The 16,802-nt window shown below is 39.0% G+C and overlaps 1 protein-coding gene across 5 annotated transcripts in view; it reads left to right on the forward strand.

Annotated features, from left to right (window-relative positions):
• Positions 1-16,802, forward strand: part of SRGAP1 (SLIT-ROBO Rho GTPase activating protein 1) — a 306,426-nt gene that overhangs the window by 191,892 nt on the left and 97,732 nt on the right. For all 5 annotated transcript variants that reach the window (XR_012420434.1, XM_065524524.2, XM_065524525.2 and 2 more), the window contains 2 exons: positions 13,750-13,932; positions 14,409-14,537. Coding sequence is in view for 4 of the 5 variants with exons in the window: in XM_065524524.2 (XP_065380596.1) it covers positions 13,750-13,932; positions 14,409-14,537 (312 nt within the window). In the remaining variant the exon portion in view is untranslated. The remainder of the gene's footprint in view (positions 1-13,749; positions 13,933-14,408; positions 14,538-16,802) is intronic.

The following is a 16,802-nucleotide window of genomic DNA, read 5'->3' on the forward strand; positions in this document are numbered from 1 at the left end:
ACCCAAGCATTCTGATTCCTGGGATGAACCATTATAGCTTTTCAGAAATGGAATGGGCTCTCTTTTAGGACAGTGCTCCTGTCTTCTTTCCCGGTGGCTGCCAGCAAGTATGGAGAGAGGGGCTACGACTTTAAGGTCTTAGAATTCGCGGAATGCAGTTACTCCACATTTGTCCCAAATCTCAGAATTTGTGTCGTGTCTCTAAACCAGATAAATGGAAAGTACTAAAAGCATTGTTGCTTCTGCTCTGAAATTGTTATAGGATTATTTCTATTGCATCCAAGTCTTAAACACCGAATGGCTGGGGGTGGGGTCTTTCAACAAATAATGTAAGTCCTGAGCATGGCTGAGTAACACACAGCCCTGTCATCAGGGAGCTAGGCTAGTGAGATATGTCCATGTACAGTGTTGGGCACCAGACTAGATAGAGATCTCTATGGCTCTGGGCAAGCATGGAGCCACTCAGGAGACTTCCTGAAGAAGCTGACACCTGAATTTAGTGCTAAAGGATGGATGGGAAAAGCGTTCCAAAAAGAGGAGAGTGCGTGAGGGAAAGCACAGATGTGTGAAACATTGCCTCTGCAGGGAACTCCATACACTCTGATATTGCCAGAGTGTTAGCAAATCACTAATGCAAAAATAAATGAAGCAGGCCAGGGGCGGTGACTCATGCTTGTAATTCCAGCACTTTGGAAGACCAAGGCAGGCGGATCACTTGAGGTCAGGAGTTCAAGACCAGCCTGGCCAACATGGTGAAACACCGTCTCCACTAAAAATACAAAAATTAGCTGGGCATGGTGGCTCATGCCTGTAATCCCAGCTACTAGGGAGGCTGAGGCAGGAGAATCACCTGAACCCAGGAGGTGGAGGTTGCAGTGAACCAAGATCTTGCCACTGCGCTCTGTCCTGGGCAATAGAGCAAGACTCCATCTCAATAAATAAATAAATAAATAAATAAATAAATAAATAAATAAAGCATTAAACTGAGATATCTTAAAATCCCATTTCCTAACCATTCTCTCTTACCCCACTACAGTGAGTACTCAAGAGAAAAGAAAGGAAAAGAATCTTTTGCTAAATTAGAATTTATTGGATAAAATACCCTTTATTTCACGTCGAAATCTCTGATAATTGTGAAGTGGGCAGATACTGTAGTATAACACCAAATTGATAATTATGTTTATAAAAAATTATGAACTAATGAACTAGCATAAATCAATAAAGAAGAAAACATAATTGGATTTCTAGTAATAGAACATTAATTAAGTCAAGACAAGGCCTATCTGTTGTACATAGTAGAGGGCTTGAGGAACTTTTGCTGAATATGAATGTTGATTAAGAGTTCCTTAGAGATAAACAAAACCAATAACCCCATCTATGACTCAAAGACTTAAACTAGAACCTGTCTCCAATAACTGCTGGAAAGAGCAAGGGCAGATTAAGATTTATAAGTACACTTCACTTTCCTTACAAATAGAAACATTTTCTTTTTAATAAGGCATAAAACAATTTATCTTCTTTAGGGTAAGTTGATCCTTTTTCATTAGTTTTATTAAAGTACCAAAATCTCATGAAAACTAATTGTAATTTATGTTAACATTTAAAAATCATGGTTAAATTTAGCATTTTGAAAAAGATGACTAATGCCCTGATTTAACTTAAATGTAACCATCAAAAATAGAAGCATGTAGCATATCTGTTAAGTATGTCAGCCCACGCCTACCAAATAGCTCTTGGGTTTTCCTCCTTAATGAGCACTTGATGATTGATCAATAATCAGTTTGGGAGCTAATTAAAGTCACTAGAGTAATAGATATCCCTGTATAAGGTTCATCAATTTAACAGTGTGCTAGACAGACTGTAGGGGCATTGTGCATTTCTAGATAATTTCTGTACAGCAAAGCAGATGAGTTATGGCCTCGGAGCCCATGGAGAATTCCAGGAGGAATCTTATATCCCTGGCATAGCACGGTGGACTCCTTGCTGTCTCAAGTCAACAGAACCAGAAGGAGATAATTAATATAATTTGTTGTTACACTGGCTTTTTCTTTTGGTTAAAATTTATCTGCCAGTTGGGCACAGTGGCTCACTGTGATCCCAGCACTTTGGGAGGCCAAGGTGAGTGGATCACTTGAGGTCAGGAGTCTAAGACCAGCCTGGTCAACATGGTGAAATCCTGTCTCTACTAAAAATACAAAAATTAGCCGGGTGTGGTGGCAGACACCTGTAATCCCAACTACTTGGGAGGTTGAGTCAGGAGAATCACTTGAGCCTGGGAGGAGGAGGTTGCAGTCACACCACTGCCCTCCAGCCTGAGCGACAGAGCAAGACTCTGTCTCAAAAAAAAAAAAAAAAAAAAATTTATCTGCTATCTACCCTGACACTGAGAAGTACGTTATATATGTTTCCCCAAATAATAAATTATTTTAATTATTATGAGATTAATATTTGAAATCATGGATTCAATATCAATAGAATTTTAGAGTTAGAAAAGGCCTGAGAGGGCACATAAACCAACCACCTCCTTTGTAGGAGTTAGATAAATCTTGCCCTAGAGTCACACAGTCTCTGCATGGCAGACTGAGGGCTGCAACAGAAAATAAAAACTGGAATAACAGTATGGACACTGTTTTCACATACTACTCCTAAATGTCATCCTACACTATTTCCTCAGAGCTTCATCAGATATTCTCCTTTTAAAGGACATATTAAAATTCTCTTGAAAGGAAGCCTTCTGCACCCAGAAGTTATGCGATCAATTTTTCCTTCTATGATCACGCCTCTACTTTGTACTTTGTCTTTCATCCCACACTTTTCAAAGTGCCTGAGGTATAAAGTTAGATTTGATTGTCTACCTAATTTTGATCCTGGAGAGAGACCTCATGTTGTCATGTTGTCATCTCTAATAGATGAGGCTTATGCTGAGGATCAGAAAGGCTGAGGTTACAGAGTTATTTTGCAGCAAAGCCAGGACCAAAATCCAGGTTTGTTGTTCATAGACCTCTCCATTAAAAATGCTACTCTGTAAATTTACTAGGGGCAAAATCTCAATATGCTATGGTGTTGCAGGACTTTTCCTTAGTTCAGCTAAAGACAGGGTTCTTTGTCCCATGGCCATGAAAATTTAGACTCACAGACATTTTGAATGGTGACAGGGTTTTATTTGGTGAAAAGGAAGAAACGGGGAAAACAGGAACTCTGCATAAGCCAGTGTCCCATGCTCCAGTGCTTCCCCCACTGGAAGATTGAATCTCAGGTTCTATACAGGAAGAGGAGGGACCAAATCCTTCCCACTGCAAAGGGCCTAAACTTCCCCAGGCTCCACCCCGTGAGCAGGCCGGTTGGCGTTTCTCCAGTGACCCCCTCCCACCTGGCTGTGTCAATGGCAGTATGAGATACTTCCATTTTTTTTACAAATAGTTAAAAAATCTGCTTCATCAGTCAGATCTCCGGACTAAGAGAGATCCTGAGTTTGCCCCACCATCAGATTGCTTTGTGCGTCAGAAGAGAACTGGTTTATCCAGCAGCCAGGCATGGAGCAGGCCTGGGCCAGCACAGAGTGACCCAGGGCAGTGCCCTGACCAGAGCCACGGACCTAGCTCTGCACATTCGTCACCCACTCCTGCCCCCGACAACCCACCACAAGCCCTCACAGTCACTTTTGAAATTCTGGATGACGTGATTTCCTATTACAAACAAGTGACATGAACTTTCAAAGCAAAAAAAAAAAAAAATTCTGCCTCATGTTTCTTCACTTATTATTGATCTTGAGCACATTTCACACATTTCTTTAGCTTGTCTGTGAATTTTCTGCTGCATTAATTGACCCATCTGAATGTATGAGTATTAGTGCTTTTACTTTTTAGCAATGTACATATTTTCATATAATAAATATTCATGTAATTTTGGCATCAGACATTTTATCTACATTATTTTTCAGTCATTTATTATCATTATACAAAGTATGCATAGAGGGAAACATCACATTGTACCCCATAAATATGTACAATTTTTATGTGTCAATTACAAATAAAAATATTTTTAAGTCCCCAAAAAAGAAAAAAAAAATGCTACTCTGTATGATTACTCCAGAAACAAAAGTGTTAACACTACACTGAACAGAAGCTGATTATTTCTGTGATTTTTCTTAGCCTTATTTCCTCCCTTTGCATATGTGGTCTCTATTTTTCCCTTTGTTTTGCTTAGTCTCTGTATCTCGTTTGCCCTGTCACTTGGTTACTTGGCAGTCCGTAGCCAGCAGGGTGCAGAGTCGCAGACAGTGCCTTTTGTTCAAAGCATTTGTTTGGATTATAAATATAATTTGATGATAAATTCAGTCTGTTATGCTGATTTCATTTCAATGGAGTCACAATGTATCTCAAGTTTCCTTTGATAAACTTGCAATAAAGACCATATCTCATGCTATTTAATTGTTCACCTTGGTCTATTTGCTCATTCTAAAGAGTATTGTGGCCAAGTGCAGTGGCTCACGCCTATAATCCCAGCACTTTGACAGGCTGTCGGGGGCTGGATCACCTGAGGTCAGGAGTTCAAGACCAGCCTGGTCAATATGGTGAAACCCCATCTCCACTAAAAATACAAAAATTAGCCCAGCGTAGTGGAGAGTGCCTGTTATCCCAGCTACTCTGGAGGCTGAGGGAGGAGAATCGCTTGAACCCAAAAGGCGGAGGTTGCAGTGGACTGAGCTCGTGCCATTATACTCCAGCCTGGGTTACAGAGCTAGACTGCATCTCAAAATAAATAAATAAATAAATAAATAAATAAATAAATAAGACTGGGTACGATGGCTCACACCTGTAATCCCAGCACTTTGGGAGGCCAAGGCAGGTGGATCACGAGGTCAGGAGTTCGAGAACAGCCTGACCAAGATGGTAAAACCCCGTCTCTACTAAAAATATAAGAATTAGCCAGTCACAGTGGCAGGCGCCAGTAATCCCAGCTACTTGGGAGGCTGAGGCAGGAGAATTACTTGAACCTGGTGTGGGGAGGTGGCGGAGGTTGCAGTGAGTCGAGATCACGCCACTGCATTCCAGCCTGGTGACAGAGTGAGACTCTGTCTCCATCAATCAATCAATCAATCAATAGAGCTTTGCTAAAATTTTTAACATATGTACTGATATGGTTTGGCTCTGTGTCCCCACCCAAATCTCATGTTGAATTGTAATACTCAGTGTTGGAGGTGGAACCTGGTGGGAGGTGATTGGATCATGGGGGTGGTGCTGTCTCATGATAGAGTTCTCACAAGATCTGGTTGTTTAAAAGTGTATAGCACCTCCCACGTTGCCCTATTCCTCCTTCTCTGGACACCTAAGACATGCCTGCTTCCCCTTCACCTTCCACCATGATTGTAGGTTTCCTGAGGCCTCCCCAGCCATGCTTCCTATGCAGCCTGTAGAACTGTGAGTCAATTAATCCCTTTTTCTTTATAAATTACCCAGTCTCAGGTGGTTCTCTATAGCAATGCAAGAGAAGAGTAATATATAAATGGAAATATTGCTGATTTTCTTCCTTTTACCTCTATTAGAAACAACAATCCCTCCAATCATAGAAAAATTATTACCTGTTATTAAAATGAATTATTTAATGGCATTCTTTTCAAATATCAATAGCTGACATTTACTGTGCACTTATATGTCAGCCTCTTTCTTCTGTGCTCTTCGTATGTGTTAACACATTTTATCCTCCCCACCACCTTAGGCAGTGAGTAATATTGTAATTCTGATTTTATAGTAAGGAAATTGAAGCACAGAAAGGTTAGGTTATTTGTCAAAGACCTCACAGCAAGTAAGGGCAGGGGCAGGATTTGAACCCAGGCAGTCTGTCTCATGAGTCTGAGCTCTTAACCATGAGTATGCTACTTCTCAAAGTGAATTGTCCTGTAAATACTACTTTGCAAGTATAATTGAAGTTTTGTAAACTTTGCTTTCACTGATTTATGAAGAGCCATATTAACCCAGGGAGAGAAGGTGGGTTTGTGAAAGTTTATCATTATAACAGTCCTGCTGACTACTTGTGACCTCAGTGAGCAGCAACTCTTTCAGCCCTGATGCTGGGAACAAGAAAAAAAAAAACTTTCTAGTGTCACTTGCAGGCCTTAAGTGGGAGGTGGGGATGGGATGGGAACTGACAGAGGCATCCATTGTAGGTGTATGTTAAGGGCTGGCTTCTCATGCCTTTACATCCTTTATGTAAATGAAATATATTATCCATTTTTTCTCTCCCTAATGGGCTTCCGGACTTAAATATAAGCTGATTACAAAGCAGCCTGGGAACTTTTCTCTACCTAATTCCCACTCAGCCTTCCCTGAAGTCCAGCAACTGCCCCATCCCATCTCTGCATATATCCACTTCCTGTTTGTAGTGCAGTAAGAGCAGGCTGGAGTTTGTGTCATCCCTACTGGGGAGAGATTATGTCTTTCATCTCTAGTCTGAAGGCCTAGCACAGTGCCTGGTATTCAGACACTCAGTAGCTGTTTGGTGGATGAATACATAAAATCAGTATACATTGCACCCTGAAACCTGGGCTAATGTCTGCCTGATTTTAGAGTAACTGTCACCGTACATTGAAAAAGGCGCTAATTATAAGAGGTGTGTGTAGATAGGCCAAAAGCATTTCCAAAGTGTGAATTCAGGAGTGTTTTATAAACATGTAAGTGTCTTTGCAGTCGCCTCCAAGACCATCCTCACTGATAACATTATTTCAGTTTTTATGAGGTTTGGGCTAGCCCAGTTCTCAACAGGAAATAGCAAAAAGGCATCTGTTGGTCTGCTTTTATTGTACTTCAGTTCTCTGCTGCTTTGGGAGACAGTGGCCTGCACCTCTCTGCTTAGAGCCTGCCTATGAAGCTTGCACTGTTACTTCTACATCATACCTTAGACACTGTCAGGAATCATAACTACCCACTGTACTGTGTGCTTACATTCTGTCATTTCATCCCCATTTTACCTTGGAGGAACTGGAGCTCAGGGACATTAGGAAACTTGCCCACTTAAGAAATGGTGACACCGGAACTCAATTCCAGGTCTTCCTGGTTCCAGAGTCTGTGTTCATCAGCAGGTTTGGCCGGGTATACTAAAGAGCAAGAAGACTGGAGATTGCAGATGTAAAGATCATGACACACAGTGTCCTGAGTGCCCTTTTTGAGGGAATTCCTGCCCACTACCACTGTCTCCAGCCACCGGAGAGACAGCTTGCCCAAGGAGAGGCTATAATCTGGAGGGAGGTACTGTGGGTGTGTTAGGTTCCTGGGGTTCAGCTGAAGGTGGCCCTGGTGGCCCTGCTTTCCCGACGCACCTGAGAGTTTCCTGGGGAACAATGGGCTTGGGCTTCCAAGGCTGTGGTACTACCCCAGTGGTTTGGTTAGTCTGGCACTTGCAGAAATTCAGCTACGGTTAGAGTCCTCTTATGTATTGATTGTAGAAAATAGATCTTTATCTTGGGTGGTTGATAAGAAACCCAAAGAATATAGTTTCTCAGAAGAGCTTTTAGTGATTAATGGATTTAGTGAAGCAGCAGGCTGTATAGAGTTAGGAAATATTGTCCCTAACATACTGTTTTTCGTCTCCCTTCCCTGCTAAACCACCACATCATTTCTTTTCTGAGAGGCCATAAATTCCAACACTAACCATATTTCACAAATGACTTAGAACTATCTGTCATTCCATTAGTCCAATCCCAGGTATTTATTGCTAGTGCTATTTTGGAAGCCTGGAATAGAAAAGAACAATGCCAGGCACATTGTAGATGTTTAATAAATATTTGTTAAGTGAATAAATGGATGGGCAAGCTTACTATAAAATGGGTTCTTATCCTTCATTTGATTGTCACCTATTTTACTCATACTGTATATGAGACAGTTTTAAGAATCTGAAGGTACATAAACATGACTGGTACCCTTGCCATTCTTACAGGACAGTCCACAATCTGGGTGGTACACAGAGATCTGTGACATATAGCTAAAGTGCTGTGTGCTGAAGAGTCTGAATGAAGAGCTGTCTTGAAAGACAATACTTGTCTTGGCAGTCCAAAGAATAAGATCCCTTTGGCTGAGAAGCCAGGGAACACTTAGCCATAGGTGAGATTTAAGCTTGCCATGGAGAATGGGTCAAATGTCAAAAGGAGGAGGTGCTGGGGGACGGCAGCTCAGGGACTTGCTTGGGAGAAGCTGCAGAGGCAAGAACGTATAAATTCTGGGGAGGGAGCCGTAAGTGACTGATTCAGAGTGGTACACAAATTGCTGCTTGGATGGGTGTTGGGACCAATCTGAGAGCACTGAACTCCATGGTAGAGGGAATCAAGTCAAGTTTAAGAAAAGGTCGAAGAGCATGGTAACAGGGAAAAGGCCCTATAACTGTCATCGTGGATTCTTTTTCTTATTGTCCATTCCCTCTTCCTCCATACTAAATGAAGTCACCCCAAGCCATCCTGCATATCTCTACCACATTATTACTAAGACACTGCTTTGACCATACTGTCTGCAACACTGTGGATTCACCAACACCTATAGAATACATTATGCCCTTCTTAGTGGGGGATTTCAAGACTCTCTGGCCCATGCCAACTTATCTAATCTTATCCTTCAGCTTGTTACCCAACCATCTACTTTCCAAGTTCTTCCCTGGACCCCTTCTCTGCCATCTTGGTCTGCTCATGCCCACCTCACCTGTGCACTTTCCCGCATCCCCGCCTTATTAGAACTTTGCTTGTACCATCTTTCCAGCCTGGATGCCCTCCCTTCATCTGTGCCCATCAGAACATCAAAAGCCCATTTTTTAGTCTCCAAAATTTTAAACTTTTAGAAGATGGAAACCAAATATTTCTTTTTACACCCATCAGTGGGTTATGGGTGGTAAGCACCAAGTGCATGTTGAATACATAAATATCTTCATCCCCTCTTTTCCTCCATTCCTACATAGAACTAAGAGTGACTGTATCCCTTAGATAAAGAGGCCTTTCAGTTGTACGACACTTTAGACTTTCCAAAGGTTATGGCATAGCAGTCCAAAACACCTCATCTGAAGCCAGGCTGTCTGGGTTCCCACCATTGCTCTACCAGCTGTGTGACCTGGGACAAGTTACATAACCTCTCTATGCCTCAGTTTTGTCATCAGCATAAAGGGAAGAATAAAGGTACCTACCTCATAAGAGTTCCTAGAAGGATTAAATATGTTATTTGTAAAATGTTGAAAATACTATGTCTAGCACATAGTAAGCATTATATAATGCTTGCTAAAGTAAATTATACATATATATGTACATATCTATATTAATGATACTGTATGTATTGTGTACATAGATATTTATAGTAAATACTCAATAAAATTTAAATTTAAAAACACACACACATAGGGACACACAATTTGGCATCCATGATGACCTTGTAAAGTAATCAGAGGCATTAAATAATTTCTGCACACATAGTAATTATAGATCCATTCCTGGGATCCATGTCTTCTAACTTTCGAACCAGTAGTCAAAAAATAGAAACTATAGCATTAATCTATTGATCTTCTCCAACACATACAGTTTTCAGATATATAGTGATTTCTTAACACAAAGTATTAAATTTGCTACAGGTATTTTTATTATTTTGACTTAAACTATATGAGTAGTGTCAGATACATAATATGGGTGTGTCAGTAAGAAAAAAAATATTAACTTCTGTGCAAGTTATCATATAGGATATCCCAATCTCCTAAGGAAATTCATGATGTGGGTCATTTTCTACTTGACTGTTTTTTCAGCCATTGAGGAAAAATGGAGCAAGAAAGATAAATTAGGTGTATTGAACGGAGAATTATGCATGAAGTTTTAGTAGAGAAGAATTCAAACAGGAAAATATGCTATGGGAGTACATTTACATGGCTATATGCCTGTCAGGTCATTTGGTATGCAAAGGCTTGTGTTTGCATTAAGCTGTTGGAGAAGCTGTTATTTTCTTTGCAGTATGTATTCAAAATGCACCTGTAAAAAATAAAAGCTTTCCTTTACTTCTCTGAAAAAGAAAGAGAACTGTCTGTTATTTTAAATACAAAATACATTTGACTTCTGTCAACAGCTTACATTTTAAATAATGCAGTTTGTACTCGCATTCATTATCTGCAATTAGAGTTCTCGAAAAGCTTTTAGCATTTATCTCCCCAACTTTTAAAATTCATTCATTGTTAACATTTTAGTGAATAGTGGAAACCCTAAATCAAATTGGAAAACTCAAAAAAGAAATTTGCTTTCCGGAAATTACCACTGAACTAGGTAGAGAATCCTGAGCTATTGTGCTGAACCACATTATGATGAAATACACTCTTTTCTCTTCAGAGTTAGGTCAGACTCAAATGTTTTCCTTTTAACCCATACTAGTCAATAAGGAACACCCTGCTGGCAGTCAGCGCAGTATCTTGTCTCTTATACTAAGGATTATTTTGTGCAAACTACCTGTTTATACTAGTCCTCAGTGTCCAAGTCAAGCAAGAGTCAGAAGTTCAGGTTTTTTCTTTGCGATAATATATTTAAAAGAAATATTTCTCAGATTCTCGGGGTGGCCACGTGTGATGAGAGTCACATGTTCTCATTTCCTCCTTCCTATTAGCAAGAATACAGACAGCTGAGCAACTCGTGTGTGTGTGTGTGTGTGTGTGTGTACACCCTGTCATTTTAAGATGTAACTGGAACCAAGACCCAAATATAATAGTGTGTGGGTTTGCTTCAGGCAGGGAGTAACAGAGCCAAGCCTAGAAAGAAATGCAAGGTGTGTGTAGATTCGTTGACCTTTTGCTGTTTGCCCAGCTGCAGGGTGACTCCCTTTTCATTTCCCAGCTGCTCAGCTGCTTCCTACTGCTATTTTATTTTTCTTTTAAACTAGAGTGGCCAACCAAGCTTCTCCTAGACAGGTTCAATAATTATTAAAAACAGACAACTTTCCAATTACACATGGCTCAGAAAAAGCTGCCAGTGCTTTATAGTTTAGCCCTAACTTTGTTCTGGCTCTGTAATGCCTTTGACCTGATTTACTAGCTTACATTTTTAAGGAAAGCTATCATCAGATTTTATGAAAATAAGTAAAGGTTCTTTGTTAACCCCGCGTTTTACTCTTCAAAATAGTCATCTAGAGAACATATGTTAAGTTGAACCATAAGAAAGTACTGATTTTCCACCTTTTTAATAACTTACAGAAGGAGCAATTTCAAATGGATTAACCTAAATAAATATATTTATTCCAGTGATGCTTCCGGTCTCAAACCATTTGAAAATTCATCTCTTGAAATGAGAAAAATCAAATTCATTACTTGAAAACATTGCATTATTCTCAACTTCTTAAACCTTAGTTATAAAATTGGCTCTGAGTAACGTGTGGTTATTTGCACATGAAATGAAGTCTGTCTTCTGGGGATGAGAATTTGACATCATTTATAAGAAAGTACCGCCACAAATGCTTAGCATTGGGTGCCGAGTTCGGGTGTGCTCCTCGACACATCCTTTGCATTGGAGTCATCACACCTTACATGTGTTGTTTCTTTTAAGGAGTATAATTGTGCTCAAAATACACAGGTTTTCAAATTCACCCAGATGTCTGACATCTGAAAGCATATTGAAATTATATTGGAAAAATTATGATTTTCAGGTAAAATCTGTGACTCTGAAATCTGTGACTGTTATTCTCCTGTACCTAAGAATACAGAGATTACATACAGACTTACAGATACTATTAGAAAAATAATGAATAGCTTGTTTATTAATTGAGAAAATATTTATTAAGCACCTATATTGTCTGAAATACTTTCAGAGATACCACTATAGACCAGTTTTAATTAGCCGTGTTTATAATTGGCAATATATTACTAAGTCTCAAAAATGTGCATATTCTCTAACCCTGCAATTCTATTTCTAAAAATTTGTCCTAAGAAATGTGACACAATTTTGTACACAGACTTTTTTGTAACAATAATATAGCCAAAATGTGTAATAATTGAGGATTCATTCTATAAGTTTTAGTACATTATGAAATTTTTATATTCTATATATTCCTAAATTTATTAAAATTCAAATTACATATATCATTTCTAAGAGAAGAAATTAGATATACAGCAAAGGTTTTTAACACAACTTTATAAAGCAAATAGTTTAAATATCCTTAAATTTTTGACAATGGGAAGTTAAGTTATGGCACAGTCATATAGAAAAATACTATGTAGCACTGAAAATTATGTTTAGAAGAATATTTAATGATATAGGAAAATGTGCTGATATATAAATGACAAAGGACATTGTAATCTAAAAATTATAAATATAGGATGGTCTCAGTTTTTTAAAGAGAGAAATCATATATGGCATTATTTATTTATTTATTTATTTTGTTTATTTTGTTTGAGGCAAGGTCTCACTCTGTCACCCAGGCTGAAGTGCAGTGGCACAATCTCAGCTCACTGCCACCTCCATCTCCTGGGCTCAAGCAGTCCCCTCACCCCAGCCTCCCAAGTAGCTGGCTCTACAGGTGCACGCCACCAGGACCAGCTAATTTTTTTATTTTTGTAGACACAGGGTCCCGCTGTGTTGCTCGGGCGGGTCTCAAACTCTTAGTTAGGCTCAACCAGTCCTCCCACCTTGGCCTCGCAAAATGTGCTGGTATTACAAGCGTGAAGCCACCATGCCCTGCCCTTAATTTTAACTGACATCCCCTCACTACAGTAGCCAGCCATCTATGGCATTTTTAAAGGAAGAAATGTGTGTGTATGTGTGTGTGTGTGTGTGTGTGTGTGTGTTGTCATAGAGAAAAGGCTGGAAGGCTTTATACTAAAATCTTGTCAGTGATTATCTTTGATTGCTTTTTATTTTCATTATTATTATTATTATTATTATTATTATTATTATTTGAGATGGAGTCTCACTTTGTCAACCAGGCTGGAGTACAGTGGCACAATCTCAGCTCACTCCAACCTCCTCCTCCCAGGTTCAAGCGATTCTCCTGCCTCAGCCTCTCGAGTAGCTGGATTACAGGTGTGCCACCACAGTTGGCTAATGTTTTGTATTTTTAGTAGATACAGGATTTCACCATGTTGGCCAGGCTAGTCTCAAACTCCTGACCTCAAGTGATCTGTCTGCCTCGGCCTCCCAAAGTGCCAGGATTACAGACATGAGCCAGTACGCCCGGCCTATTTTTTTGTTTGTTTGTTTTGTTTTTGTTTGTTTAAGAAAATAAATGTTTTCTACAATGAACATAAAGTATTACTTTGTGGTCAGAAAAACAATGTTTTTTCAACTAAAACTATGTATGAACCTTAATATTTCCATTTTTTACTTTGACAAATAGATTTCATGCAATAAAATTCCTTTAATAAAGACTGTGTGAATTTGGGTTTGGGTTGGGCTGAAATTGATCCATGAATAAATGGTTTATTCTGCAAATTAATAATGTAGAGGAGATTTTACAGAAATACTTTTAAGCTAAAGAGAACTTTTCAGGTACATTGAAAAGTATGCATAAGACTCCGTAAATCATTTTTTCATCAAATCCTGCCCCCTCAGTGCCTTTTCCTGGCAGATGAATTTGCATATTTCTGTGTGCTTTATGTAGAAGCAGTAGTCCATAATTCACTTATTTTACTAACAGTTTGACTTTCCCCTCTGCCATTTGGAAGGTGGCATGTATATGGTATATGTCCTATAAATGGTTCCCATTCACTCTCTCAATTACAGACAGACATCTTGTAACGATTTGGGTCACTTTTCCACAGGTGATGAAAACATACCATATGTATCATGCAGAGAGCATCAGTGCAGAGAGCAAGCTGAAAGAGGCTGAAAAACAAGAGGAAAAGCAAATTGGAAGATCTGGTGATCCAGTCTTCCATATTCGACTAGAGGAGAGACATCAACGGCGAAGCTCTGTAAAGAAAATTGAAAAAATGAAAGAAAAAGTAAGTGAAAAGAGATGGCAGAACTCCTCTGCCTTCATTTGAGGAGACAATACTAAGAACACTGATGCAATAGCTGATATCCACACATTGTAAATTATTGTGAAATGACATGCATTTCCTCCCATGGGAATGAGAAATGTTTAAGAAATGTAAAAATCATGTAATAACAGCTGGACATCATTTAGTGGTGAATGCCAAGTATTCAATACACAGTGTGGAGAACTTGAATATTAACAAGGAGATTTCATTGCAAATGGGCCTGAAGCCCAAATACATTGTTATTATTCCCCATAGCTGGGTGATTTTAGTTTGCTATTTAAATCAGATTCAAAATGTACTTTTGGCAAAGGACTTTGAGGGTCATTTGTATATGTGGAATAAATTGTTAAGGTTAATAAAAATTCATGTATGTTTCTCTGTCTTGATTAAAAATGACTTTGCGTTCTTTCCCACTGCCTGGATCTTCTTCATTCCAGAGACAAGCAAAATATTCGGAAAATAAGCTAAAATCAATTAAGGCACGGAACGAATATCTCCTAACACTTGAAGCCACCAATGCCTCAGTTTTCAAGTATTATATTCATGATCTTTCTGATTTAATTGATGTGAGTACTTGAAGTTTTTGTCTTTCCATATTAAAATGAAATTAACAATAACCATATTTCATTGATTGGAAAATACTATCATTTCTTAAGACTGCTATTTTACATAATACTCAGAAAGAAAAAAATGCTTTTATTTAAATTATCCATAATACGAAGACACTATCATCTGTAAGATGCATGTGAAAAAGTGTGCATCCTAAAACCAATGAAAAATAAATGGTTAGATTCTGTGAAGCTGTGAGAAGCCTGGTAAACTCAGCTAAAACGGGGCCCAGTCATTTGCAAGTTATGTAGTGGTGCAGCCCTAACTGCATTCATTATTTCAAAATGTATTTATTGGGCCCCCACTATTGTGAGACGCTGAAGCTCTCAGAAGCCATATGCAGCCCTTACCCTCTAGGATTTAAAGTGAAGAAGACAGACTTAAGAAATGACTACATGGATGATTACTTTATTACAGTTGTGGTCATTACTGGGATGCAAAATAGAGTGCACATAAATGACATTTACAGATGTATCTAAGTCTCTGTACATTCTCTCGTAGGATATGATATAAAAAAGCAGTAATTAGGTTTATTTAGAGCTCTCCAAATACATATTCATTGTATGTATGCAGTGTTTACTGCCGTTATTCCCCAACTTTAACCCGCCATATTATTCATTCATCCTTTCATTCAGAAAACATGTATTGAGTAGTCCAGTCATTGTGCTAACACTATAGGAGGCTGCAAAGATGAAACACAAAAATCCCACGTCTAAAAATGCCACTACCTGCAAATAAAAGATAACAAGTGATTAAGTGCCATAAAAACGGCACAGATAAAGTCATAGAGGTTCAGAGGGTTACCTGCTGGAATTTTATTCATATACTGCTTCATATTAATTGGATTCAACAGTTTTATTGTAAAATATTTTATTTTACAATAAAATAATTAGCCGTCATAATTTAAACATACCGTAGGTTAAAACAGCTTCATTTTTCTGGTGAATTTAAGTTCCATGTATTTAGCTGTGCCAAACCATTTAGCCACAGTTTGGGATTTCTATAAAAGAATTGCTGAGGGAAGGAATTATTTTTTAGCTTATTAACACTCTGATGTGCCTCTTTTTTTTTTTGAGACAGAGTCTCACTCTGTCACCTGGGCTTTAGTGCAGTGGCACTATCTCAGCTTACTTCAACCTCTGCCTCCTGGGTTCAAGCGATTCTTTTGCCTCAACTTCCTGAGTAGCTGGGACTACAGGCGCGTGCTACCACACTGGCTAATTTTTGTATTTTTAGTAGAGATGGGCTTTTGCTGTGTTGTCCAGGCCATTGTTGAACTCCTAAACTCAAGTGATCCACCTGCCTCAGCCTCTAGTAGAGCTGGGATTACAGGCCTGAGCCACTGTGCCTGGCCAGCCACCTCACCCAGCCTCTGATGTGAATGTTTTTCTTTTTGTCTCAAAACAATGTTATCCTATAATATCATCATTTGTTTATATAGAACCATGTAGTAATAAATAAAACCAGGGAAAATTTTCTCTTTTCACTTACTACAAAATATTTCATTCAAGTAATCACTTGATTATTTTAAATGCAGAAACTTTTTGTGTTGCTTTAAATACTTACGTCTTCCAGCACCCTGATGAAACAAAAGGAGCTTTTTCTGTTACACTCCTCCTAGATTTCCTAAATAAAAGATTTTACTCGGTTTCCTGAGTAAAAATAAAGAATTTTATGACCCCAGTTTTCAAACTTAAATCTGTCAGGTTTCTCCAAGGTATAGGGAATATAAAAGAACTAATCCTATGTAACTTCTTTCTTGCTTTTTTGTTTAGGGTTCATTTTGGTAGTGATTGGAGTACTTGGCCAAATCCAAACCAATTTTTTTTTTTTTTTTTTTTTTTTTTTGAGACAGAGTCTCGCTCTGTCACCTAGGCTGGAGTGCAGTGGCACGATCTCAGCTCACTGCCACTTCCACCTCCCAGGTTCAAGCAGTTCTCCTGCCTCAGCCCCTTGAGTAGCTGGAATTACAGGCGCTCACCACCACACCTGGCTAATTTTTGTATTTTTAGTAGAGATGGGGATTCACCGTGTTGGTCAGACTGGTCTCGAACTCCTGACCTCGTGATCCACCTGCCTTGGCCTCCCAAAGTGCTGGGATTACAGTCGTGAGCCACCGGGCCCAGCCAATCCAAACCAATTTTAATGCCAGAAAAACTCCCCATGTATCGAAAAGTGTTTCTTTAATACCTACAAGGTACTAAGCACCATTCCTGACAATG

The sequence above is a fragment of the Macaca fascicularis genome, chromosome 11, assembly GCF_037993035.2.
Source record: "Macaca fascicularis isolate 582-1 chromosome 11, T2T-MFA8v1.1".
Lineage (NCBI taxonomy): Eukaryota > Metazoa > Chordata > Mammalia > Primates > Cercopithecidae > Macaca > Macaca fascicularis.